At 38.9% G+C, this 27731-nt stretch overlaps 2 protein-coding genes across 21 annotated transcripts in view; one reads left to right on the forward strand and one right to left on the reverse strand.

Moving 5' to 3' along the window:
* The window catches only part of NRDC (nardilysin convertase), a 94557-nt gene extending 94254 nt beyond the window's left edge, over positions 1 to 303 (forward strand). For both annotated transcript variants that reach the window (XM_055254758.2, XM_055254760.2), the window contains one exon: positions 66 to 303. In XM_055254758.2, the coding sequence (XP_055110733.1) occupies positions 66 to 263 (198 nt within the window). In that variant the 3' untranslated portion in view covers positions 264 to 303. The remainder of the gene's footprint in view (positions 1 to 65) is intronic.
* Positions 304 to 1008: 705 nt separating this feature from the next.
* The window catches only part of OSBPL9 (oxysterol binding protein like 9), a 204688-nt gene continuing 177965 nt past the window's right edge, over positions 1009 to 27731 (reverse strand). For all 19 annotated transcript variants that reach the window (XM_055254766.2, XM_063627474.1, XM_055254764.2 and 16 more), the window contains 13 exons: positions 23778 to 23937; positions 17331 to 17443; positions 16792 to 16910; positions 12568 to 12653; positions 8165 to 8336; positions 6858 to 6942; positions 5482 to 5592; positions 5144 to 5207; positions 4889 to 5029; positions 3566 to 3644; positions 2837 to 2928; positions 1973 to 2108; positions 1009 to 1750 (listed from right to left, as the gene is read on the reverse strand). In XM_055254766.2, coding sequence (XP_055110741.1) covers positions 1676 to 1750; positions 1973 to 2108; positions 2837 to 2928; positions 3566 to 3644; positions 4889 to 5029; positions 5144 to 5207; positions 5482 to 5592; positions 6858 to 6942; positions 8165 to 8336; positions 12568 to 12653; positions 16792 to 16910; positions 17331 to 17443; positions 23778 to 23937 — 1433 coding nt within the window. In that variant the 3' untranslated portion in view covers positions 1009 to 1675. The remainder of the gene's footprint in view (positions 1751 to 1972; positions 2109 to 2836; positions 2929 to 3565; positions 3645 to 4888; positions 5030 to 5143; positions 5208 to 5481; positions 5593 to 6857; positions 6943 to 8164; positions 8337 to 12567; positions 12654 to 16791; positions 16911 to 17330; positions 17444 to 23777; positions 23938 to 27731) is intronic.

Consider the following 27731-nt stretch of genomic DNA (forward strand, 5'->3'; position numbering starts at 1 on the left):
GAACTCTTAAACCCCTAAATCTGGTCAGCATATTTTTCACTTTTGTCGTCTTTGTCCTCTTTCAGGTTGTTGGATATGGGAAGTATGAACTGGAAGAGGATGGTACCCCTTCTAGTGAGGATTCAAATTCTTCTTGTGAAGTGATGCAGCTGACCTACCTGCCAACCTCTCCTCTGCTGGCAGATTGTATCATCCCCATTACTGATATCAGGGCTTTCACAACAACACTCAACCTTCTCCCCTACCATAAAATAGTCAAATAAACTGCAGTCACATTGGCCTGAAGCAATGTGTATTTTAAAATGTGTTTGTATTTTATGGAGTTATACTACTGCCTTAGGGCTGCCATTGAAGTTTTGCACTGGCATCATAGCATTTGATTTACTTTTTATCCTTTCTTTGTTGAGACTAATAAACCCAGGGTTACTGTAGGAGCTGGCAAAGGAAAATTAGCAGAGTGGGCCAAGTGAGACCAGAAAGCCTGCAGCAGCACTTTGAGAAGCCCTGGCCTGTGTCCTCTCAGACTGAGAATCTACTTCTTGAAAGGCCTTATGTAACCAGTATATTGAATAACTAAATGCTAGGTACTAATACCTTTTTTTTTTTTGATGTATTTTTAAATAAAGATAGTTCTGTATTTCCCTTCAGAATGAGCCATTTGCTGCTCTGGCATTCATTTTATTATATCTATTTTTGTTCACTGTGGGGTGGGGATCTATAAATACATACTCTTCCCAAACCCTCTAAGGCAATAAAACATTTTTGGATAAAATGTTGGTAGACAGCCCTACATGTGCAATATGAGTTAAGTGAAGATTCTGGGGCCTTGCCTGGCAAGGGCTAAAGACAGAACATACAATCTGAGAGAGGAAAAGAATGGATCCTCCATTATTTCAAATGTCTTTTTGAATTATTTCAAATGTCTTTTTGAAAAGCTAGCTCTTATATTCAAGGTTGCCAAATAATTGGCTTCCAAGTTTAACCATAAAAGATAATAAAAGATGCACATTTTTAAAAAAAAGTTTGGAAAAATTACTTTATGAAGCCTTAAGCACTAAGAATAATTAATTAAACTGTAATCCAGGATTAGATACAATTTAATAATAGTTCAATTCCAAAATAAAAGTTATTGTAGGTAAGACCATGAAATTTCCTAACACTTGATTTTAATACATTGCGCTAATTTTCTAAAACAACTCAGGAACCCATATTTACAGTAGGCAGAATATGAAAAAATCTGGCATCAGGTATATTTATATATATGTATGTGTGTGTATATATATATGTGTGTGTGTGCGTATATGTGTGTGTATGTATCCCGAGATTATATGAAGAAACAGGTTGTATATCTTAACAGCAGTATTAGAGCGCAGAGTTTCAGACTTGGATTTATAAATGCTTTCAACGTGTGGTGTTTGTTTGGAAAAGGAGAAGACATCTGGTTTTCAAAACCTGAAGTTTTTCTCAGGACTGAAGTCAAAATCGTAACTGCCACAGAGGGAAAAGGGAAGCTTTTCCCCTTAATTGTTCATCTGCGTCAGAAAGTCCAGTATCCCTGAGATAGGAACCACTGTAATTAGAAGGGAGTGAACAGGTTTCTCCCAAAGGAAGATTGTTTGTTGCTGAATTATGCCTACTGCCCTGATCATCAGGTATAAACTTTGCATTTTCCAACCTAATGCTTGGCAGCACCAAGACGTTTCAGTAACGGTTCATCATAAACCCAGCATTCTCCATCTTCATGAAATAACTGTAAGGCAAAGAGGAAGAATTTAGCTACATATTTGCTTTGTACTTCTATAATATACTATTTCATGTCTGCTCCCCACCCCGCCATTAGACTGAAATGAGTTTCAAGTAGGGACCAGCGATCATCCTGTTTATAAACAGTGTTTGGCACATCACTTCTTCAACATTCACTGAAATAAATTAGGAGGAACAGCACTTAGGAGGGTGGGGCAGGCAAGCTTACCCTTGTCTCCCACTGAATTTCCTTCTCCTTCCTTTCTCGGGCTTCTGCTCTTTGTCTTTCTTCAAGCCTGTGCTTTGCTTCAGTTGCTGCATCAATGTCTCTGATTTTTAAGTTGAAAGTGACATCCTTCCAAAGGCTAAAACAAAGAGATAAGAGGAGCTGGCAATGTTGAGAATGAAAGCCTGCAGCCATCCTGAATATAGTATAATACAAGTCAAATGGCTTTAAGTGCTGTAGGTCACAGACTAAATCTCCTTATGCTGGCACTAGGGCACTGGAGTAAGGAACAGAGATATGGGCTCAGAAGACTCCACTGCTAGTTGTCAAAGAAGGAAATAAGGGCTGCCTGATAATATGATAAGGTCAACAGAAGCAAAAGAATAGTGGAAGCTGAGACCTGGGATTCTACTTAAGGCTCTATGTCTAACTTACTGTGCAACTCTGGGTCAATCAGTTTACCTCTGTAGGGCGAGTGTCCCTTAATAGATACTGTTGTTAGAGGAACTGAGAAGTTCCATTTCAGAAAAACTCCCTTGGATTTAACAATATGATGGAGAAAATAGTATGAATGGAGAGAATAAGGGTCAAGAGGTAAATTACAGAGGATTAAGGTAGTTAACATGTGGCTTCCTCTCAAGGCCTTTATTCCCATTTCAGGAAAGAAGGTAAAGAGAAGTTAGCTGACTGAGCCATCCCTGGTCACAAAGGTAGTAAGTGGTAGTTCTGACATATGAACCCAGGCATTCAAACTTGGTCTATACTATTATGCTCTTGCCCTACTGTCTCTCAAACCCAGCCCTGTGCCTACGCCTAGGCAAAGTTTAAGCACTGCAGCAATAGTTCCACTTAACAATGTTGGCTTACCTGCGGGATTCATACTCGTTCTGATCTTCCAACTTCCTCACTTTCTTCTTGATTATAGGCAACTTCTTGGTATCTACAAAGACTGTATTTTCCTGGAAAACAATAGAGGTGGATGGGAACTAGACCCATAAACCCCTAACCTAATGACAGATGCACTGTAGTGCTTTTGACATTTAAAATTCTCTAGGTCCAAAATGCAGTTCACTGGCTCCTCCTGTTAATTTCATAACATCTTTCCTCTGTTTAAGAACACTGAGTGGGCAGTAGTACAGAGTGCAAGTTCCTTAAGGAAAGGTCTATCTTAACTCATTTTGGTATCTCTGGTGCCAGGCAGTCAGTAAATTTTATTATACAAAATCTTAAACTGTGTGTGTATGGAAACACGCAGATTAGTGCTTCATATTATAAACACACCCCACATACCTAACATTTACTGGGTTCTTACTGTGTGCCAGGCATTGTTTTACATATATTATTCTCAAGTGTTTTGAGAGCCAAGAGAAAAGTAAAAATGATTATAATTACCTATACTGCTGGGAGAAGGTGGGGGAAGGAAAGAAAAAGCTTGCCCTGAAGAGATGACATACATTGGAGCTGTCCTAAAGTTCCAGCTCTAATATACTGTAGAAGGAAGTGCATCATGAAGGAAGTACTGATGAAGGAAGCCAGAAAAAGGGATAGAGTACAATCTAATGTAGCCTAAAACAAGTGGCAAAATGAGGATCTTACCCCTGTTGCATATTTTGCATACATCACACCATTCCATTCCCCTTCAATTGAGCAAAAAGACTTCTTGTCATTTGGAGAACTGAACAGAAAAGGAAATACTTGTGTTAGTCTCAAGTTGAAAATTATTCTACCAAAGAATCTGCTCAGTGTGGCCCAACTACAGAGTAGAGCACAGAAGAGCAACTGTGAAGTTTCTGATGAAAGCATCTTAACTGGATAAGTCCATGTTAGTTAGAACTGGACTCCCCAGGGCTAACTATAAATGAGGGCCTTCAACAAGACGCTTATGAACTTGAGATCGCAAGAACAGTGCGTATGGGCAAGAATGTCCTATTCTGGGTGCAAGGACCATAACAGAGTTGGCAAATTCCCTATCCTCAAGCTGTTCACAGCCTAGTGGAGAGAGACATCCCACTGTTGAGATTCTAGGTGGTAGGTGCTGTGGTGAGCTTACATAGGCACCGGGGGTCAGGGAAGGCTTCGCTTAAGAATATAATGCAGGCTTTCATCCTCAGGTTGAAAGGGACCTCTGTGCCAGATGGTGTGAATACTTTCCCTGAGCAAGGATCCATTCTGCAAAAGCCGTAACAGACCTCTACTTGGACAAACAAGTATGGAATGTGAGAAGATAAGCAACACAGCAAAGGCCTGGTTAGGAAGGGCAAGGCATAAACAAGATTGAAAGAGGCCAGAAAAGGGAGAAATGACCAGGGCAGAGGGAGGAGAGCTGCTATCAATGCCTGAAACTTTCTTTCCCACTGTCCCCTTCCCCCCAATTAAGGGTTCCAGAGGCAGAGAAAGTCATGGTGCCATCGCTGTAGACTTTCCACTGACTGGCACAGTCATCTGCATCTGACCCAAGAGTATCAAATGGAAGCAAGCCAGATGCCTGCAAAATGTGATGGTTACTGTTTTTCCCCGGCAAAGGTACAGAAAAAGGGATAGCTGTGAGGACTTGGAGGCAGTGCTGCAGGGGTCACAAAGTTTGCTGTAAGGACCAGCTCATCATTCAATCTGGCAAGAATAAATTAGGGATCCATAATCTGGTTTAGCTAGGCAACCTACAAAGGCCTCTTTTAGTTCAACACTGCAAGTCAGGTTCTTAGGAAGGAAACCTATCAATGACCTCTGACTGCTCTGAATATATGTTTTAGGTCTTCTTCTGATATGGGACTTTAGCAAAAGACATGACACATAAAATGTGAAACATGCTTACAAAGACAGAACCATTCTTTCACACTCCTAATCCAGAGGCTATAGTTCAAGACAAAAGGCAGTTATTTCAGAAAAGCATAAGAGCTCTAAGGCAGAAAAAATACCTACAAAATCTCAGCAGTAATTCTGTGCTTCTTGCCCCCATAGAAAGGTTTAGTGTGGAAGATGATATTTGCACTATAGCCTGTTTTGGAACAATTAATATTGCATTCTCCTCCTAATTCCACCCAGGGCACTGTGAGGATAGACCTGCAAAATCAAAAGTTTTTAGGTAAGGTTGACAGTTAAGAGGAAGAGGGGGAAGGGGTATGTCTCAAGGAACAGCAGAGTCTACTGCTGATCAGAGGAAATGAACACACTTGCCTTCCATAGCCATTGGGGAATGTGAGAATGTAATGTTCATCATAGTCTAGACATGAGACACAGCCTGTGGAGAGAAAGGACAGAATCTCTGATGAGTAGTGCCAAGTGGCCACAAGGCTTTCTTGTCGAGTTGATGGTTACTCCAGGATACTCCATTCAATTTAGGGATAACCTATCTAGTTCCCCACCCTTGCTCTCACCCCCAATACCAACGCTTAGTTGCTAACAATCACATCTAGTCTAGCCATTTTCTTTTACTAGACAAGTGTCCATCACACATTAGAATGACATGAAATTCTCCTATAACATTGTAGTCCACCCAATGCCAACACACTTACCCTGCCCTATGTTGTGCACCCCAATTGACATCCCAAGGAATTTTGATTTGGTCCAGATATGAGCATTGAATTGTATTTTCTTGTTAAAACACTCAGCATAAAAGGCTGAAACTGAATAGAAATTTTCAGTTAGTAGATTATATATACCTACAGCCACCTCTCCAAAATCACGTAACCTGGGGGAAATAATTGGCTTCATGGGGAAATCCTTTACCCTTCAAACAGCCTCCAATTAGGCCAGGAGGTACCTACCTGCCTTTTATACCCTTTTCCCCAATGCAAGCATTCATTCAGAGCCACGTGGGCAGGATCATGCCTGAAATGATGCTGTGGCCAACCCAGGAAGCTTAAAACCAAAAGGGCTATCTGTTCTGGTCTGCAAGTATGCCCAGGCTCCAGCCCCAACCTAGGCCCAGCCAGTGTTTCCAGTTTTAATACTGCACTAAACAAACAAGATGTCGAGGGTATGTACAGTTGACCCTCCATATCCATGGGTTTTGTACCCACAGATTCAGCCAACTGTGGATTTAAAATATACAGAGGCTGGGCTCAGTGGCTAACGCCTGCAATCCCAGTACTTTGGGAGGCCAAGACGGGAGGATCATTTGAGGCCAGGAATTTGAGACCAGCCTGGGCAACATAGTGATACACTGACTCTAAAAAAAAAAAAATAAGAAAATTAGTTGGGTGTGGTGGCACATGTCCATAGTCCCAGCTAATTGGGAGGCTGAGGTGGGAGGACCATGTGAGCCCAGGAGGCTGCAGTGAGCTATGATTGTGCCACTGCACTCCACCCTGGGGGACAGAGCAAGAGCCTGTCTCAAAAGAAAAAATAAAAAAATACAAAATAAAAATAATACAAATAAAATAAATAGTGAAACAACTATTTACATAGCATTTACATTGTATTAGGTATTATAAGTAATCTAGAGATGACTCAAGTATACAGGAGGGTGTGCATAGGTTATATGAATATAAAAGACACCCTTTTATGTTAGAGACTTCAGCATCCTCGGTTTTGGTATCTGCAGTATGCCAGGAATATACTGTGTAGAAACTACATATCACTTATATAAACTGTCTCACAGTTGCTGAGGTCTCTACAGCACAAATTACTATATATAAGATGACTCTGGAAGCATTAAAAGTTGGTTTCCTAAATCCCTTCTTTTTATACACAATTTGTGAAGCTGAGTCTGGAGCATACAAAAGGAAAAGATATGAGGAACCAATCAACTTGAGTTTCCACTTCAGGGAATAAGAAACACACAGCTAGTCACACAACTGACAGTAACCTTAGCCGTGGAGCTTTTAATGACCCTCTTTAGACAGAATAGTTTTGAGAGCAGAAGTTGCAGAGGAGCTCTGTAACTTACTGGGTGGATGATGGGAAACCTGCTCAGCCACAAATGTTACACTGTTTTTGGAAACCCAGGGAACTGGTCCTTCTGAAACTAGTTCCTGCAAGCAAATATAACATAATTTTCTTTTGATGAGAAAACACAAATGACATTTCAGAGAATCTGATAATTGGGATCTCTGCTCGCTCTACACACACCAAGCACCCTATATATATATTTCTATTGTAGAACTTAATTACAATATTTTAATTGCTTTGTGTCAGTCTCCCTGACTAGACTAAGACATTCTTAAAGGCAAGGATTGTGTGCCTCACTCAGGGCTGCCAAGAGTAGGCACTTACCAATGTCGGCCAAATGAGTAAGAACAGACACATACTTGTCTGTCTTCAGTATAGACTATACGTAATGTGTCACTTGGAGAGGGAACTATATGGAGAATCATGTTTACCGACAGATTATTATGTGTCAGGTGCTGTGGGCTATGGTTTTGTTTTTTTCACTTCTTAAAGCCTTTTTACATGCATTTGAGTCTTCCTTGCTGGTCATTTTCTTCAACCACTAAATTTGTTGGAGCCTCAGAGCCAGTTCTGGGTTACCTACTCTTCTGTAGCTATGCTGTCTTCCTAAATAATTTTATCCAATCCTAGAGCTTTAAAATGTCATCTAAATACACTATAATCTTTGAAAGCCCCATCTCCATCTCAGACCTCTCCTTAAACTCCACACTCTTAAATTCCATCTCCCTACTTGACAGCTTCACAGACCTCTAATACTCTATATTTTATATTAGCTTTTGATTTTTCCCTCCCCAAATCCAATCTTTTCCTTATCAGTAAATGACACTGCCACTGCTTAAGTCCACATGCAAGGATTCATCTCTGATGTCTCCTTTCCCTTACCTCCCCCAATCCATCCATCAGTTCTACCTCCAAAATAAAGCTTGAATCACCATGTCTCTCTTGAAATAATGTCAAAGCCTCCACAATGGTCTCCATGCTTCTATATTTGCCCCTTCTCAATTTATTTTTCACAAAATCATTCTAATGATCTTCTCAAACAAAAATGAGATCCTGAAAAGCCATAAAATTATATTATGGTCTACAAGACCTTGCAAGATCTGATTTCTACATCCCCATCCTCATCTCATCCTACTCTTTTTCCTCCTCCTCACTACATTCAAACTATGCTGCTCTAACAACAATTTCTTCTATGGGTGGTGACCATCTTTTGATCATTGCTTTCATCATTATTATCTGCCCCTAAATAAAATCTTGAATCAGTATACAATTAAGATAATTTAAAAATGTCAATGCAGAACTCACTGTGTTCTCTTCAGTATCATTTGGTAATGTCCAATGACACTGAAAAATCTCGCCCAAAATGGGATTGTATGGCTTTTTGGCAACTGATCCTTTCCTTCCCGCATGAAAGGCTGAGAGGTACCATTTCACAACCTGAACCATTCGATCCTTGGGATCCTTCTGGTCACTAATGCTGCAAGGGAGAAAGACAAAATTTAATGTCCTGCTTTCTGGTAGAAGACAAGATGATGCAACAACCCCCAGTATGGTCCACCTAAGTCAGGCTGAGAGGACTGAGGACCTAGGACCAGGAGTTAGCTTACAGTTTCATTTTAAAATTGAAGTATAATATATATAATTAAATGCATTGGTCTTAGTGGTTTTTTTCTTTTTTTTTTTAATTTCAACAGGTTTTTGGGGAACAGGTGGTGTGTTTGCTTACATGGATAACTTCTTTAGTGGTGATTTCTGAGATTTTGGTGCACCCATCACCTGAGCAGTGTACACTATATCCAATGTGTAGTCTTTTATCCTTCACACCCCTCCCACCCTTCCCCTTGAAGCCCAAAGTCCACTGTATCATTCTTTTTTTTTTGAGACGGAGTCTCGCTCTGTCACCCAGGCTGGAGTGCAATGGCGTGATCTTGGCTCACTGTAACCTCACCTCCCAGGTTCAAGCAATTCTCTGCCTCAGCCTCTCGAGTAGCTGGGATTGCAGGTGCTCACCACCAGCTTGGTTTTTCATTCCTGAGTTTCTTCACTTAGAATAATGGTTTCCAACTCCACCTAGGTTGCTGTGAATGCCATTATTTTGTTCCTTTTTATGGCTGAGTAGCATTCCACAGTATATATATGCCACATGTTCTTTATTTGCTTGTTGATTGATGGGCATTTGGGCTAGTTCTATTTTTGCAACTGCAAATTGTGCTGCTATAAACATGTGTGTGCATGTGTCTTTTTCATATAATGACTTCTTTTCCTCTTGAGTAAACACCCAGGAGTGGGACTGCCGAATCAAATGGTGGATCTACTTTCAGTTCTTTAAGGCATCTCTAGTCTGTTTTCCATAGTGGTTGTACTAGTTTACATTCCCACCAGCAGTGTAAAAGTGTTCTCTTTTCACCATATCCACATCAACATCTATTTTTTTTTTTTTTTTTTTGAATATGGACATTCCTGCAGGAGTAAGGTGGTGTTGCACTGTGGTTTTGATTTGCATTTCCCTGATAATTAGTGGTGCTGAGCATTTTTTCATGCTTGTTGGCCATTTTTCTTTTTTTTCTTTTTGAGATGGAGTCTTGCTCTGTTGCCCAGGCTGGAGTGCAGTGGCACAATCTCGGCTCACTGCAAGCTCCACCTCCCGGGTTCACGCCATTCTCCTGCCTCAGCCTCCCCAGTAGCTGGGACTACAGGCACCCGCCACCATGCCTGGCTAATTTTTTTGTATTTTTAATACAGATGGGGTTTCACTGTGTTAGCCAGGATGGTCTCAATCTCCTGACCTCGTGATCCGCCTGCCTTGGCCTCCCAAAGTGCTGGGATTACAGGCGTAAGCCACCGCGCCCGGCCAACCATTTATTTTATTATCATGATCTTCTTTTGATAATTGTCTATTCATGTCCTTAGCCCACTTTTTGATGGGATTATTATTATTATTATTTTTTCTTGCTGATCTGTTTGAGTTCCTTGTAGATTCTGGATATTAGTCCTTTGCTGGATGCATAGTTTGCGAATATTTTCTCCTACTCTCTGGGTTGTCTGTTTACTGTTATTTCTTTTGCTGTGCAGAAACTTTTTAATTTGACTAAGTTCCATCTATTTATCTTTGTTGCATTCACTTTTGGATTACTGGTCATAAAGTCTTTGCCTAGGCCAATGTCCAGAAGTTTTTCCAATGTTATCTTCTAGAATTTTTATGGTTTTAGGTCTTAGATTTAAGTCTCCAATATATGTTGAGTTGATTTTTGTATAAGGTGAGTGATGTGGACCCAATTTCATTCTTCTACATGTGGCTTGCCAGTTATCCCAGCACCATTTGTTGAGAAGGGTGTCCTTTTCCCACTTTATGTTTTTGTTTGCTTTGTCAAAGATCAGTTGGCTGTATTTGGCTTTATTTCTGGGTTCTCTATTCTGTTCCATTGGTCTATGTGCCTTGGTCTTAGTGTTTTGCTTGAGGATTTGACAAACGTACATATCTATTTAATTAATCATCACTTAATCAAAAAACAGAATATTTCCATTAATCCAGAAAGTTTCTATATCTCCCTTTCCAAACAATCGCCACATCTTACTTACCCTGAGGCAAACACTGCTTCTGGTTTCCAGTATCATAGATTAAGTCCATGTGAATGCATTGCTTAATTGCCAAATAATTGGAGATTTTCTGTATGTTATTAATTACTAATTTAATTCATGGGTGTAGAATATACACCCTGTATGATTCCAATTATTTTAAATTTATTAAGACCTCCCTGTATATGTTCTATCTTGATAAACATTTCACATGCACCCGGAAAAGACTCTGTTATACAATTGTTGGGTAGTGTTTAGAAAGGCCAACTGGGTCAAGTTGATTTGATAATGCTGTTCAAATCTTCTAGAGCCTTCCTGATTTTTTTGGGGGGGCGGGGAGGTGGTGAAGGCAGAGGCTACTTGCTTCATGAGACCCTGACGGATGAATTTGTGGACTTGGCTATTTCTCTTTTTAGTCAATTTTTGTTGCTGCATGTATTTTGAAGCTGTGTTATTAGGTACATACATATTTAGAGTATTATTTACTCTTGATAAATAGATGCTTTTATGATTACAAAATATTCCTATTTGTCTCTAATAATATTTATTGTCTTAAAAGTCTCCTTTGATACTTATACAGATACACCAGTTTTGCTATGCTTAGTGTTTTGCATAGTATATCATTTTCCATCCTTTTAACCAGTGTCTTTAAAGTTTCTCTCTTGAAAATATCATATAGATAAATCCTGCTTTTTTAATCCAGTCTGACATTAAATGGAGTGGTAACTGTTGATATAGTTGGGATTAACTCTACCATCTTGATAGGTTTTCTACATGTCCCCTTTGTTCCTTGTTCATGCCATTATTTCTCCTTTCTTAGAATTAATGGAGTATTTGTACGATTCTGTTTAATCTTGTCTATTGGCTTTTGAACTGTACTTTTATTTTTTTAAAGACAAGGTCTTGCTCTGTCACCCAAGCTGCAGTGGTGTGATTACAGCTCACAGTCACAGCCTCAAATTGCTGGGACTGCATGACCCTCCTGCCTTAGCCTCCCAAGTAGCTGGAACTACAGGTGCACACCACCATGCCTGGCTTATTATTATTATTAAAAATATTTTTGTAGGGACAGGGTTGTGCTGTGTTGCCCTGGCTGGTCTCAAACTCCTGGCTTCAAGCAATCCTTCTACTTTGGCCTCCCAAAGTGCTGGGATTACAGGCATGAGCCGCCGCACCTGGCCTGTAAATAGTTCTGGGGGCCTCAAAGTTTAAATTCTCACACATAAAAACTACCCTTAAATCTCAAATCTATACCCAATGAACAACTGGTATGCTCCATTTTTGCTTACACGTTACTAATAAATGCTTAAATTTTACTTCTTAAATTATCTGTTAATTTAAACACTGCCATATTTATTTAAATTTCTGCCTTTGGGGAATTGGTTGTTCTTTTAAATCTTCATCAAGAAAAAAATATATATATATTTATCAATGTCAGCCAACATATCCACCCAGCAAGAAACTTCAGTGGTATGTATCTAACTTCAGTAAACCACAGTCCGAGACTACGGAATGCAGAGAAGACGAACTAACAACATTCCCCATTACAAAAAAATTTCCTGCTACCAGCGAAAGGCAATGTGAACTCACCTCCTTGTAAATCAATTTCACCTTTACATTACTTCTATCTCATACATATATAATATTGCAAGCTTTATATTTAAAATTTATAAATCATCTATAATTTGGATACTATATTGTAAGCTCAAGGGCAGACACTGACTTTTCCTTTCTCCAACTTGTAAGAAAGTGCCTAGCAAACAACAGGTGCTTTAGAAAGGTTTGCTGAACTCAGAAAATTAAGCTTCATTAGGATATAGGACAAATAATTTGACAGTCATTGCCAGTGCCTGGATTAAATAAACTTATACCATTGGCCTTGTGAATATTGGCTACCTATTAATGAGCTCTTCAGAATTTTTTAAAGTGTTAAACTTGGTTGCCTAACAACATCACCACCATATAACTTAAGCAAACAGATACGCATCCAGTGTAAACACATTATTCAATACCACAGAATACCCAGAAATGTTTGAAAGGTGACAAGGAATCCATCTATCCTGCAAAAAAAGGGCAGAAAGCTGCTGAGTAACATCTGTAAACACTGGAAACTACCATGTTCAGTCAAATACCTCACAAACAGGTCCGGATGTGCAAAAAAGTCTGCATACATTTCTAAAAGAGATCTTCTTTCAAGAATAAACGTTGGAAGAACTACCTGAAAAACATACACATTCGACCCTTGAAGATCAAATTTCTCTTCAGATAAACAGATTAAAAAAAAGAAAAGAAAAGAAAACAAAACACCACCTCATCATTCAAATCATGGTAACATCCACCACATATTGCCCAGGCATGCTCCAAAAACTAATTCTCAACCTGTCAGATTCAGAAATGACCATTAACCTGCCTAGCAGATCAAAAACAGAGAAGGGGTTTTGAATGTTCAAATGTCACTTCCTCTGTGCAACTTCCTTTTTCTCCCTAAGTATAGTAACAACAACAAACCACTCAACAAACTCACTCAGAGGAATCCTTTGATGCCTCCTATCTGCTGGACATTACATATACATTATTTTATTATTTGTATATTACATACATATTATCTTACAATAGCCCTATGATGAAGAAATTATTACAGTGAAGAAATATGAAGCTCAGAAAGGGTGAGAAATTTTCTCACTGTCCCACTATTAATGTGGAATTCAAACTGGATCTGAGTTTGGGGCGTGTGTACACTCTCCTCTCTACTGCTGTTGCTCTATCATCATTAGACAAATGTATAGGAAATACATGATGAGCACCTACAATCCAAGAATTAAGTTTTATTCATACTCATGCTCTCACTACTATTTACACAGTAAGAAACTTTTAAATGAGCAATTAAACGAATACACAAAAAGAAGAAGAGAATACAGACTGGGAAACAACAAACTGGAATACGGGAAGACATGAGAAAGATGAGGATTAACCAATAAAAAAAAAGAGAAGAATTTCATTAGAGAATGGGAATGGAAGAAGAGTTTTTGAAATGAGTATCAGATTATCAATTATTCATTATGAAGTAGAACACCTCAGAGTAAGCAAAAATTTCTTAACATTCAGTAATAACTACATATCCACTATATTCAAGGTCCTGTGTTAAAAGCTATGGTGGAGGCTGGGCATAGTGGCTTGCGCCTATAATCCCAGCACTTTGGGAGGCTGAGGTAGGTGGATCAGCCGAAGTCAGGAGTTTCAGACCAGCCTGGCCAACACAGTGAAACCCCATCTCTACTAAAAATACAAAAATTACCTGAGTGTGGTGGTGCACACCCGTAGCCCCAGCTATTCGGGAGGCTGAGGCAGGAGAATTGCTTGAACCCAGGAGGCAGAGGTTGCCGTGAGCCAAGATTGCACCACTATACTCCAGCCTGGGCGACAGAGCAAGTCTCTGTCTCTAAATAAATAAATAAATAAATAAATGAAGCAAGCTATGGCGGAGACAAAGGTAAGTATGAGAGAATAAAAAGAGCATTTAAACTGTAGGTGGAATGTGACAAACATCATACAAGAAATGCTCTAAGCACCTTGGAAGTTCAGTTCAAGGAAAGATCATGTTCTGTTTGGGGGACCAGAATGATGGCAGAGCTGGGAAACAATTTACTGAGGTGGCACTAGAGAAAAGCCTTAAAGAAGAATAAGGCTGTGATAAAAGAATAAGACATGGAGACGGGAGAAAAAAAAAAAAAGACAAGGAAAGGATACGAAGAGGGGTGTGACAGGGATTAATCAGTGAACCAGTGTGGCTGGACATATAATCAAAATATAAAATGGGCTGATGAACACAAGCTTGGAAAGGGACACTAAGACTGTAACACTTAGAATCTCTATTATCAGACTCTCAGCATTTAAATTTTAGGTAAACATTTTTCTTTCACAGAACATGTAAATTCATAATCCAAATAGGGTTAGATTAGCAGGTAAGCTTATATACTGACTTGGTACAACTTCTTACCACTTTAGGTAACGCAGAATTATAAACCACCGAGTAAAAATGCTGAAGAAGAAAACACAGGTAAATACCTTTAATGTATAAACAGCTCTTACAACTCAAGATGAAGATCACTACTCCAGTAGATAAATGGACAAAGGAACTGAACAGCCAAAAAACATTTTTAAAAAGTTTAATTTCACATGTAATTGAAAAAAATATATGTTTTTCTTCTACTTAGAATTTTTCTGAGAACTCTTATTTAACAGATTTTCTTCAATGTTTGTAGTGCTATACTGATACACGCTATTAAGTCTAACTGCTGTAACAATGATGAAGAGAGCTGGGTTTAGTTGTCTTCAACCTGGGTTCAAGCTCTTGTTTAGCCTCGTCTTAGCTGTGAGGAGGCCCTGAAAAATTAACTTAATTTCTCTAAGTACCTGAAAAGGAAGATAATTACATGCCTTGCTTATATGTTAGGGTTGTTTTATTTTAAAGACTGAGTGAGGTTAAATGGGATGTGACTGTGTAGTATTTTCAAAAACTACAAAGTATTTGGAAAACAAACTCTTTTTGGAAAGTATGTGAAGTGAGAAAACATTCTTATAAAGACACAAATTTAAGGCATTATTGTAATAATACTTTGGAATGCATAAAAGGAACCAAGATTTCAGAATCTGTTGGCAATCACAGCCATTTGTGCCAATAAAAATTTCAAAAATGACTTATTTTAAACACATTCAGTAAAAAATAATTATGATAATATCATTTATAATATAACAAGCTTTTAGCAGCTATGGACTCAAATATGGTTTATTTGGCAGAGAAAATTATGTGAGGCAAGAATTACAAACTTGATTGTGGCAAACACATCTGGTTACCTCTCCACATCCATGCTTCACCCCCAAGAACTCTGATTCAGTTCAGGTTCAGCTGTGGGCTGCCATGGCCTTCTCTCCCACGTCTCAAGGGGTGAATGTGGATTCATTTAAACCAATCATTTAACCTCCTTGCCAGTAGCAGGTTTAGGCACGAGAATATGCCTGATACTGGCCAACGAGATTCAACAGGAAGCCTAATGAGCCACTTCTGGAAAAGAATATCCTTCCTAACAGCAACAACAACAACAACAACAACAACAACAGCAACAACAACAGCAACAACAAAGCCAGCAGCTGTGCAATCTAATGATTACTGAAGCAATTCTGGGGACAAACTCCTGCAAATGTTCTCCTACCTAGAACGTTCCTGGTAAGTGTGTTGGGCTCCACAAATAAATGTTGTCCTTGTGTTTCTGTTCTCACTTAGATTAGGGGTAAAAGGTTTTATTACAGACACTTATTTGAAGGTATTATGAATTAGTCTTTTTCTTAATGGCCCTCTAAATCCAGAACAAAAAGGAGTTCACTACTGACAAAGACTGTAACACTGGAGTTGATTTTGCCCTAACAAAAGTGAGAACCTAAATTTAATCAACTCCCCAAAGCTCGGCAGAACAATAATCAATATGAAAGTTACTACAGTTCAAGCCTTCAAGACAAAGGCAGTAGTGGAAAGATTACAGGTTTTAAAATCATGGAGCAGATTAGAATCTCAGTCTGCCACTTAATATGACTTAACACGACTCAGCCACATTACTTAACTTCTGAGTTTTAGTTTCCTGATGAAATGAAGTTAATAACACCTACTCTGTGGTACTGTGGTGAGAATTAAGTGAAAGGAGGGGGTTTCTAGCACAGTGGCAGGAATATACAAAGGCACCCGTACACCAGTCTCCTAATTCAAGCGTGAATTCTGTTGAGAGCTCCAAGTTTAAATTCAAATTCAAATCCAGACTATGGTAATTTTGCATGACTCAATATGTGTCATTTTGCGTGCCTGTAATCCCAGCTACCAAGGAGGCTGAGGCAGGAGAATCGCTTGAACCTGGCAGACAGAGGTCACAAATATGTCACAATTTTACATTTACTACCTCTTCCAATCCTTACAACAACCCTCTGAAACAGGTTACTATGTGTCCAATTTGCACAGAGAACCCTGAAGTCCACAGAGAAAGAAACAGAAGAAGAAACTCACTGAAGCCCGTGCGTGGTTTGCTAATATGAGATAGGACGAAAACACGGATCCTCTGACCCTAAGATTAGAACTCTAACAAATCTTAATCCATACAACTCATACACACTGTTCTCTATGAAATTATCCCAGCTTGACTTTTTCATCATTTATAAAATTTTGTTTACTTATCTACATCTATATTAAATCATAAGAAGACACAAGTATAAAAAGAAATTATGTCATTTTACTACATTTGCAGGCACACTCACCACGCAATCACTGAGAATCCATACATACCCATACAGACTTACAGCAAATTTGGTCTTACCTTAGTAAGATCCATTCCAAGTCTAACCTGTGACAAGAGGTGCATGATAACGCTCTTGTGCTCCTCCACAGACCCTGCCTCCGCATCATCATCTCTGTCATCATGTGAATCGAAAAGGTCTAAAATAAAGCAGATCTTATTAGAATGGTGCTAAATTGGGCCAATCTGTGCTGATACTAGAATTACAATTTTTTGTTTGTTTGTTTGAGATGGAGTCTCATTCTGTCGCCCAGGCTGGAGTGCAATGGCACGATCTTGGCTCACTGTAAACCTCCGTCTCCCAGGTTCAAGCGATTCTCCTGACTCAGCCTCCTTGGTAGCTGGGATTACAGGCACGCACCACCACACCCAGCTAATTTTTTGTATTTTTTTAGTAGAGACAGGGTTTCACCATGTTGGTCAGGCTGGTCTTGAACTCCGGACCTAAAGTGACCTGCCCACCTCGGTCTCCCAAAGTGCTGGGATTACAGTGTGAGCCACCGCGCCTGGCCACAAATATTTTTAAAGAAAAAAAAGTTAAATTATCAAAGGTCACTCACCAGCATCACTTGTTCCATTGGACATGGAAGAATTAAGTGATTCTGTGGTATCTGGGCGTTTTAGACTATTTCCCGAGCTGCTGTGTGTCAGGACTGAGGCAGATCCAGAAGAACTATAAAAACATTACCTTATTTAAGCTAAAGAAAGCAATTTAGAATCATAGTAAGCTAGACTCGTACGGTTAGCGGGTTCCATGCATGCATATATACACTTTAGAATTCTCTCGATGACAAGGTCTCTTGTCTTATCCTTTATGCATGGGGTGTGCTCAACAAAGCCATGTTGATAGTCAAGACCTAGAGGTCATCAAAACTTAGTGAGATCTTTGCCTCTGCATTTAAGTTTAAAACTAGAGTTCCTTTTCTGATTTTGTTACTGGGTATAAATCTAAATGTGTCACAATTCTTGGCAACAATTCCAGAAACTCAAAAACAGCAAGTCTCAGAAACATGTCTTGTCTTTATGTTTGAGATCTTTGATAAAAGCCCACATTGGTATTAACACTCTTCCTAATCATTAAAAAACTGTACTTGAAATTATAAAATAAAAAAATCTTATTTACGCAAGTAAATTTATGCTAACTGGCTTTTATGAGCCAGTTAACAGATCTAAAGAAAGATTATTCTATTATTAATAATCATACCTGTGATCATATTTTACCCACGGAAGTGTGTGTGTGTGTCTGCGCGCGCACACACGCACGTATACTTATATTTTTCTTAAGAGACAAGGTCTCCCTATGTTGCCCAGGATGGACTCGAACTCCTGGCCTCAAGTGATCCTCTCACCTCAGCCACCTAAGTCACTGGGTTTACAGGTGTGAGCCACCACACCCAGGTGGTATTCATATATAAATAAAGGAAAAATAAAAAAGGCACACAATTTACTTATTAAATGTAAAAACTGAAATCAAATTTCTCACATTGTAGATATTTATAAAACAGTACACATATAATAGTCTTATTACAACTCTACATGTGGGAAAACATATTATGTATTCTAATCTAATCATAATTTGCCCTTGTTACTTACCTTCTTTTGATTTTTTAAATTAATAAACTTTATTTTTAGAGCAGTTTTAGGTTCATGGCAAAACTGAACAGAAAATATAGACAGCATGCATATATTCCCTGTCTCTACACCTGCAAACCTCCCTCACGATCAACATCCCATACCAGAGAGGTATATTTCTTACAACCAATGAGCCTACATTGACACATCATTATCACTCAAAGTCTACAGTTTATATTAGGGTTCACTCTAGGAGTTGCCTGTTCTATCGGTTTTGATAAATATATGACAACATGTATCCACCATGGTATCATACAGAATAGTTTCACTGCTGTAAAAATCCTCTGGGCTCTGCCTGTATTAGAACACTAGAATATTAGGATATTCTAAAATTAGAATATATTATGTATTCTAGTTTGCCCTGGTTACTTATCTATTTTTCAAAATTCCTTGAGTAACTATTATTTCTTTGATTATTTAGTAGTATATATCACAAGGTACTATAACTAATGTCCACCTCACCAGTTTTGAGAGGCAATGAAAAATATGTCTAAAAGATGCAGGTAAGAGAAATCAAATGATCATTAAATGACAGAACTGGGGCCAGGCATGGTGGCTCAAGCCTGTAATTCCAACACTTTGGGAGGCCAAGGTGGGAGGATCACTTGAGCCCAGGAGTTTTGAGTCTAGCCTGGGTAACATGGTGAGACCCCATCTCTACCAAAAATAAAAAATTAGGCTGGGCATGGTGGCTCAGGCTTGTAATCCCAGCACTTTGAAAAGCCAAGGTGGGCAGATCACTTGAGGTGAAGAGTTCAAGACCAGCCTGGTTAACATGGTGAAGCCCCATCTCTACTAAAAATACAAAAAGATAGCCGAGTGCGGTGGCATGCGCCTATAGTCCCAGCTTCTCTGGAGACTGAGACATGAGAATCGTTTGAACCTGGGAGGTGGAGGCTGCAATGAGCCAAGATCGCACCTCTCTCCAGCTCCAGTTTGGGCGACAGAGTGAGATTCTGTCTCAAAAAAAAAAAAAATTAGCTGGGCATGGTGGTGTGTGCCTGTGGTTCCAGCTACTGGGGAGGCTGAGGTGGGAGGCTCACTTGAGCCCATGAGGTTGAGGCTATAGTGAGCTGTGTTCATGCCACTGCACTCTAGCCTGAGTGATAGAGGGAGACCCTCTATCTCAAAAAAGAAAAGCATGAAAGTTACCTTTAAAATGCTTTGTGCCTCTGTGATGTATCTCAAAATAGAGTCAATCTTTTAAATCAATTGACCTAAAAACCCCAAATCCTATAATATATGAATCTTATTTTAGATGTAATTTCAAAGGTCCTATTTATGCTGTTTTTTTCTCCTTACCCATGGTTAGAAACCATGTCTGAGCCAAGTGAAATACTCAATAAGACTGTAAATTGAAAAAAAAAGGGATAAATTTTCAGCCATTTCATAATTTACCTTGTTCAGAACAAATGATATAAAGAAAACAGTTAAAAACAACATCTATGTATACAGGAAAGTTTTATCTGCAATGGGCTAAGTTGTCTAGAATTTAGGCATAAAATCATAAAGTGTGCAAAAACAATTTAAAGCTATGAATTATAGTAACAATTTATTGAGTATCTTGTATGCACCACACACGGTGTGTCTGTATCTACATTACAACCCTAAGGTAAACACAATGACGCTCATAATACACACATGCTCAGAGGTTCAACGACTGGCCTGAAGTCACACAACTGGTGAGTACTGGAGACCTTTCAAACACTTCTGGCTCCAAAGTACAAGTTCTTTCCAACATGTACTTTTATCTAATTTATAAATGTGTAAACTACAGTGCTCAGTGACATAGTTACACAGAAGCTATCATTAGTATAGGTATTTAGAAAAAGAATAGTGAAAGGACTTAAGCTTTCAAGTTCTCTTCCTTCAGAAAGACAAAAACAAAAAATAGTAAAAAGAAATTTGATCTCAGTTAGAAAATCAGCAGTAGCAGCTGATGACCAGCAGGTGTCACAAGCTCAAATACCTACAGATGCCAGGCAGAGAACATGTGGATAGGACCAAGACATAAAGATATATATGGAACTGGGGAGCCAGCATACCCAACCTGAAAGGATCTAAAGCCTTGTTAAAATAAAAAACAAGTCAACAGAACACTGTGCTGCCCAAATAAAACATCTGCAGTCCTTAGTGGTTTGGGCTTATAGATTAGAGTATACAAACAAGGAAGAGTGAAATTGAGGGAGAAAAGGAACACAGAGTGGGTTAGTTGGACATAAAAACTCAACTCTGGACCCTTTCAAAGAGATGATCATGAACTGTGTGTTTATTATGGGACAGGGTACTGGGAGAGCAATGAAGGAACCTTAACAGCAGGAATAGAAGAAGCCCATGAGCCTGTGCATGACTTTGTAGACCTGCCTATTACAGGTACAACAGGTGTTTTAAATGTTTCGATTTCATAGAAATTTTGGGAGAATCCCTTAAACCGGGGCCAGAGAGTGTCTATCAGTGATGTTACCAAGAGCTAACCACGTATTACCAAGCTTTTACTGAATACAGTCATATGCTTTTAAAGGATGGATAGATGAGTGATTTACTAGCAAGTGACATTCAATTGCACTTTGTTTAGAACAACAGCTAACGTATTGTCTTTAGGCCAGGTGCAGTGGCTCATGCCTGTGATCCCAGCACTTTGGGAGGCCGAGACGGGCGGACAGCCTGAGGTCAGGAGTTCACACCAGCCTGGCCAACATGGCAAAATCCCGCCTCTACTAAAAGTACAAAAATTAGCTGGGAATGGTGGTGGGCACGGTGGTGGGCACAGTGGTGGGCACCTGTAATCCCAGCTATTCAGAGGCTGAGGCAGGAGAATCGCTTGAACCCAGGAGGCGGAGGTTGCAGTGAGCCGAGATTGCGCCATTGCACTCCAGCCTGGGCAACAAGAGTGAAACTCCGTCTCAAAAAAAGGCTGGGCGCAGTGGCTCATGCTTGTAATCCCAGCACTTTGGGAGGCCGAGGCAGGCCGATCATGAGGTCAGGAGATCGACGCCATCCTGGCTAACACGGTGAAACCCCATCTCTACTAAAAATACAAAAAATTAGCTGGGCGTGGTGGTGGGCGCCTGTAGTCCCAGCTACTCGGGAGACTGAGGCAGGAGAATGGCGTGAACCCGGGAGGCAGAGCTTGCAGTGAGCCAAGATGGCACCACTGCACTCCAGCCTGGGCGACAGAGACTCTGTCTCAAAAAAAAAAAAAAAAAAAAAGATGGTCTTTAATTCTCTTTTAAAAAAATAATGATTGAACCCTTCAAAAATTAATAATAACCTTTCATTTTGGAATTTTCTTCCAAATGCTTATTTTCTTTTAACCCATTATAAAAACTTTTTTTCCAAAATTAAATTTCTATTGGCAAACTGCTAACAATGGTTCCTCAATAGTTTATGTTTTAACATTCAAAATGAAGAAAAGAAACCAATATGCTAAACTAAGCCCTTTCTGCTACACTGGCCTTCTTTAGTTGTAGATTTAAACCTCCCTTCCATGTCTTAACTATATATATTCACCTAGACCACATATATTTCACTTTTTCTCACACTCAACAGCTGAACTGATCGTAAGACAAAAAACTTGATGAAGCAATACAGTCATTTTCCATATACATGCTAACATTTTGAGCAGTTATGATACAGTCATAATACAAATGCTGTATTTCTCAATTCATGTGCATACTTAAGAGAGCTAGAGTCTTAATGCAACATTTCTTATTTAAAGAAACCAGCATTCAAGGTCTAAGGACTGGCTGAAGGTAATTGGCTTGCAAATTCACCTTTAATTATTTCCAAATTTGTACTGTCTTAAAAAGCAAAAACCCTAGCTATAGTAACAGTACTAACTCCTGAGAAAGCAGAATTAGAAGTAATTCCCAACAAAAACTAAGCTAACTATGAATACATCTACAACAAACACAAGTAAAATGAAAGTAAATCAGTAATTCTACTTCTTTTTTTTTTTTTAAGACAGAGTCTCACTCTCGTCACCCAGGCTGGAGTGCAGCAGCCCAATCTCGGCTCACTGCAACCTACACCTCCTGGGTTCAAAAGATTCTCCCATTTCAGCCTCCCAAGTAGCTAGGACGACAGGCGTGTGCCACCACACTCAGCTAATTTTTGTACTTTTTTAGAGACAGGGTTTTACCATGTTGCCCAAGCTGGTCTCAAACTCCTGGGCTCAATGGATCCTCCTGCCTCAGCCTCCCAGATTGCTGAGATTAGGGGCATAAGCCACCACACCCGGCTCCCTAAACTGTTTTTGTTGTTGTTGTTTGTTTGGAGACAGAGTCTTGCTCTGTCACCCAGGCTACAGTGCAGTGGTGTGATCTCAGCTCACTGCAACCTCCGCCTCCCAGGTTCAAGCGATTCTCCTGACTCAGCCTCCTGAGTAGCTGGAATTTATAGGCATGCACCACCATGCCTGGCTAACTGTTTTTTTTTTTTTTTTTTGGTATTTTTAGTAGAGACAGGGTTTCACCATGTTGGTTAGGCTGGTCTCGAACTCCTGACCTCATGATCTGCCAGCTTCGGCCTCCCAAAGTGCTGGGATTACAGGCATGAGCCACCACACCTGGCCTCCCTAAATGTTTTTAAATAAAATTAGTGCCTTAAAGCCAGTGCAAAGAGACAGATTTGAGGTGGACTTCTGTTTCCCTGTAAGTAGACTTGCAATAAAAAGCTTTTCTTTCCTCAAAAACCTGGGACTTAGTAATGGCTTCTAGTGCATTGGGCAGCAAACCCCTTTTGCTCCGTAACACTGTAGGAAATAAATTTCTGTTGTTTATAAGCTACCTAGATTACTGTATTTTGCTATGGCAGCTTAAAGGGACTAAGATATGTATTCCATTAGATTATAAATGTCTGCCTATTCCCCCAAAAGTTCCCTGTGGGCAGGGCCTGGATCTTTGTAATCTTGATATCAACCTAGCACAGTGCCTGGCTGATAGGTGTTGAATATTTCCACTCTAATTAAAAAAAGAAAAAAGTAATAGAAGCCTCTTATTTGAATAATGCTTCATAGCTTATTCACTCTCATTGGACCCTCTCCTAATGTTGGTACTGTAGAAATGGCCAGGGTTCAACTAATAATAACACTGGCACATTACTATAGGTGATACTATTTATTCCATTTGGAGTAACTTAGGACTAAAATCAAAACTCTCACAGAACTGGCTTTGCTCAATAAGCCAACTAAAAACAAGTTGTCCATACACATATTATTTATCAATAAAAAAACTTCTATTAAAAAGGTTGCCCTTTTAATTTTCCCAAATAATAACTGATGAGGCAAGTCTGTCATTAACACTAGTCTCAAAATCAAATTAGATTTTTAAAAATCACGAGAATCATTTAAATACATATTCTGTTCATCTACTTACTCTATTAAGCGCTTTGGGGATGAGCCACTTTGATGGAATTCATCAGCATCATAAAATTCATCTTCACTGCTGGAGTAAGAGAACTCTGGGACTGTATTTGGAGACAAGTTCACATGGCTTGGAGAAGTGAGGCTGCTACTCGGTGGTGAATGGCCACTGCCTAGGAAGTTAAAAGGGTTTTAGAGAAAAATGTTGGTGAAAGAGAAGAAACTAGGGAGATGGAGTCAAAGCAGACTTTTCTAAAATCAAAAAAGAGTTTGGTTAAGTTTGTAAAAGTCGCTACACTATTTATAAAGAAAATCAACATTTAAACTCCACACAGAAAATGGCAAATCATGATATAAAATGAGGACACAGCCTTTTAAATAAATGAAACAAAAAGCTATGTCCTCATTCTATAATTAAAGATTATCATTAATACTAGGAAGGGGGCCCCCCTTTTGATTATATGAGTTGTGGAGTTGCAAGTCCAACAACAGATATGATTACCAATGGGATACCGGGGCTCTTATTTTACACTGCAGATCCAGATACCTAAAAATGCAGCAGTGAGCCACTGGGAATGCAAAATGGAAAGAATATTAAGACCACATAAACATTAAAATATTGCAGGATATCACATTCTTATCATTCGATATTTTTTGGCAATCACATGGAAAATACACACACCATCCAAATTCCTCTCTTCTTTTCCACCTAAGTCAGGGGCTCAGAGGTGGAGATAAAAATAGAGGACTACGATGAGAAGAATGCAGAAAATGAAAAGATTCAGAAGAACATTTTTCTATTCCTAAACAGTCTAACTAAAGAAATGGAAATTAATGAAGACCCAGAGAAAGAAGCCTGCCATCTAATCTCTGAGATGATCATCTGGTACCTTGTCTAGTAGTAAAGCAAGAACAAAAAAGTATCAAACCAATCGACAAATGGAGTATTAAGATCAGTTTAACTTACTGAGCATTTAAGGGCTGTCAGGCAATTTATACTAATCTACAGATGTCTGGTGAAGACTAAAGTTTATTAAGACACTGATGGCAATCTGAAAGCCAGGGCCACAGTTCTGGAAGAAATTGAAGACAGCAATAAAAATGAATCCAGGCTAGGCACAATGGCTCATGCCTGTAATTCCAGCACTTTGGGAGCACCAGATGGGGGACTGCTTGAGGCCAGGAGTTTAAGACCAGCCTGTGCAACAAAGTGAGAGCCCCATCTCTTAAAAAAATAAATAAATAAATTAGCTGGGCATGGTGGCATGTGCCTGTGGTCTCAGCTACACGAGAGGCTGGGGCAGGATCACTTGATCTAAGGAGGTCAAGGCTGCAGTGAGTTGTGTTTGTGCCACTGCATTCCAGCCTGGGTAAACAGAGTGAGACCTTGTCTCAATAAAAAAAAAAAAAAGAATCCAGAGTCACTTACGGATTTTTTGCCCATTCCTATATCTATGGTTCAATAGTTGTGAAAAAGAGCACATCAGTTTGCCACATTTAGTCATCATATTCACAAAGGCATTTTAAAAAGATAACACAAAAAGTTTAACCCCTAAAAGGTAACGCTTATTTTGGAAATTCCAAAGGTAGCTCACCTTATTAGTAAACAACTTCATATTCTTTTTATTACCCAACAGAAAAAGTAAGAGAGAAAAGCAGCTTTTTCTTATTGGAATTAAAAAAAAATTGACCAAGAATTGCAAATGATTAAGTAGCATGCAAATATTCCAGGTGATCACACAAGTGAAACTGTATCTAAGAAGAAAAGTTTGAGTGGGAACTGCAAACAAAAGATCCTGAGATTTACTTAGGAGAGCAAACATTGTATCTTATTCCTTTATTTCTTTTTTGTATTAACAAGAGAAGTAAGGGAAAGAAAAGTGGAGAATATGAAGTTAGGATGAAAAATCAAGTAAGATATAAATCACAGAAATTTAATTTTAAATTTTTCTTTAAATCTACTCTAAAGTGTTAGATTTTTGAAATATCTTCAACTGAAATAGTTTTCAGAAGATTATCTTCTGGAAATAATTTTTATTAAAATTAATGTACATAAGAAGAGCTTCTCACTTTCTCAAAGTCTGTTACTAGTTTTACGTATTTCCAAACAGGAAAATTTTGGAATTTTGGTTGTTTCAAAATTCCGACATAAAAATACGAACAACAACAAACAGGTACTATTTTTTAAATGAAGAAGAGGTGACACAGCTCAGGAAATACAGAAGTCAACCAAAATATTTCAATTTCATTATTTAAATTGCTTATCAGCCTTTTCCCAAGAGCTTCAAGTAAGGGAGCTATTTTTTTTCTTTCAAAATTCAAAGGCGACTGCCCATGCTGTTAAATAGTAAAGATCAAAGTAATAGCATCAGTACTTTTACTAATTCGAATTTTTAAAATCACAGGGTAATTATTCATCATTACATAGGAAAAATCCTACCCGGGAAAAAAATCTGAGGATGAACAAAAGGGGCTGATCTCTCACTTCTTCAAGAGTGGTTTTGGTTTTGGCTTCCAGGTTTAACAGTGTGAAAAGTGCTAGATGCTTCCTTGAGTTTGGTTCTACAAGTTATTCAACATACATTTAATTTTAAAACAAGATAAATCTACTATCTAACACTGATAATATCCCTGTAAAACAGAAAAAATAAAGACCATAAGCCTAAACGAATTAAGAAAATGCAGGCTGGGCGCGGTGGCTCACACCTGTAATCCCAGCACTTTGGGAGGTGGAGGTGGACAGATCACCTGAGGTCAGGAGTTCGAGACCAGTCTGGCCAACATAGTGAAATGCTGTCTCTACTAAAAATACAAAAATTAGTGGGGCATGGTGGCGCACGCCTTTAATCCCAGCCACTCAGGAGGCTGAGGCAGGAGAATCACCTCAACCCAGGAAGTGGAGGGTGCAGTGAGTCGAGATGGTGCCACTGGACTCCAGCCTGGGCGACAGAGTGAGACTCCATCTCAAAAACAAAAAACAAAACATTTAAACAAACAAAAAGAAAATGCAAATTAAAATGAAGTATCTTTTTTCTGACTATAAAACTAGCAAAAAGGTGAAAGATTGATAAATGTTTTCTAAAAAAATACACATATGCCAAAGGTGCTGTACAAGGATATCACCGAAGTATTGCTTATAGTAGAAGAACACTGGAAAAAACTTAAATGTCCATCAGTGGAAAAAACAAGCAATACCTGCCCAGGCAGCTGTAAAAAGAATGCTGTAGACCTAATTTTACAAACATGGAAAGTGCTCTAAGTGTTCTTTGTTAAAGGAAAAACGCAAGTCACAGAAACACATAACCTAACTTAGGTTCAAACAAAAACAATAAAAATACACAACATAAGTGTATATGCACATACATGCATGCAAATTACTGGGGGGAGAGTAAAGAGGACTTTCAGTTTTTATTCTGTGCACTTCTGTGTCAGCTTCATAATAAGAAAGTATGCAAGTCTAGCTGGAGTACATTTTTCAAAAAGTCAACACAGATCACCAAAACAATGTTAAGGTAACAAACAAACAAAACTCTGTAATATTTTATTTTATTTAAATTATTCCAGGCATGGTGCCTCATGCCTGTATAATCCCAGCACACTGGGAGGCTAAGGCAGGAAGACTGCTTGAGCCCAAGAGTTTGAGACCAGCCTGAGCAACAAAGGGAGACTCCTCTCTACAAAAATTAAAAAATCAGCCAAGTGTGGTGTGTGTGCCTATGGTCCCAGCTACTTGGGAGCCTGAGGCCTGAGACGTCAAAACTACAGTGAGCCCTGATCGTACCACTGCACTCCAGCCTGAATGACAGAGTGAGACCCTGTCTCAAAAATAAAAATTTTTAAAATTTAAAAATAAATAATACTTACTTACTAAAGCTTCTCTTTCAAACACAAAGCTAACCACTTCATGTATGGAACTGTAATGTTCAAACTAAGATATCTCCAACAGAAAATATACAACACATTTCTT

Source organism: Symphalangus syndactylus, chromosome 12, assembly GCF_028878055.3.
Source record: "Symphalangus syndactylus isolate Jambi chromosome 12, NHGRI_mSymSyn1-v2.1_pri, whole genome shotgun sequence".
Lineage (NCBI taxonomy): Eukaryota > Metazoa > Chordata > Mammalia > Primates > Hylobatidae > Symphalangus > Symphalangus syndactylus.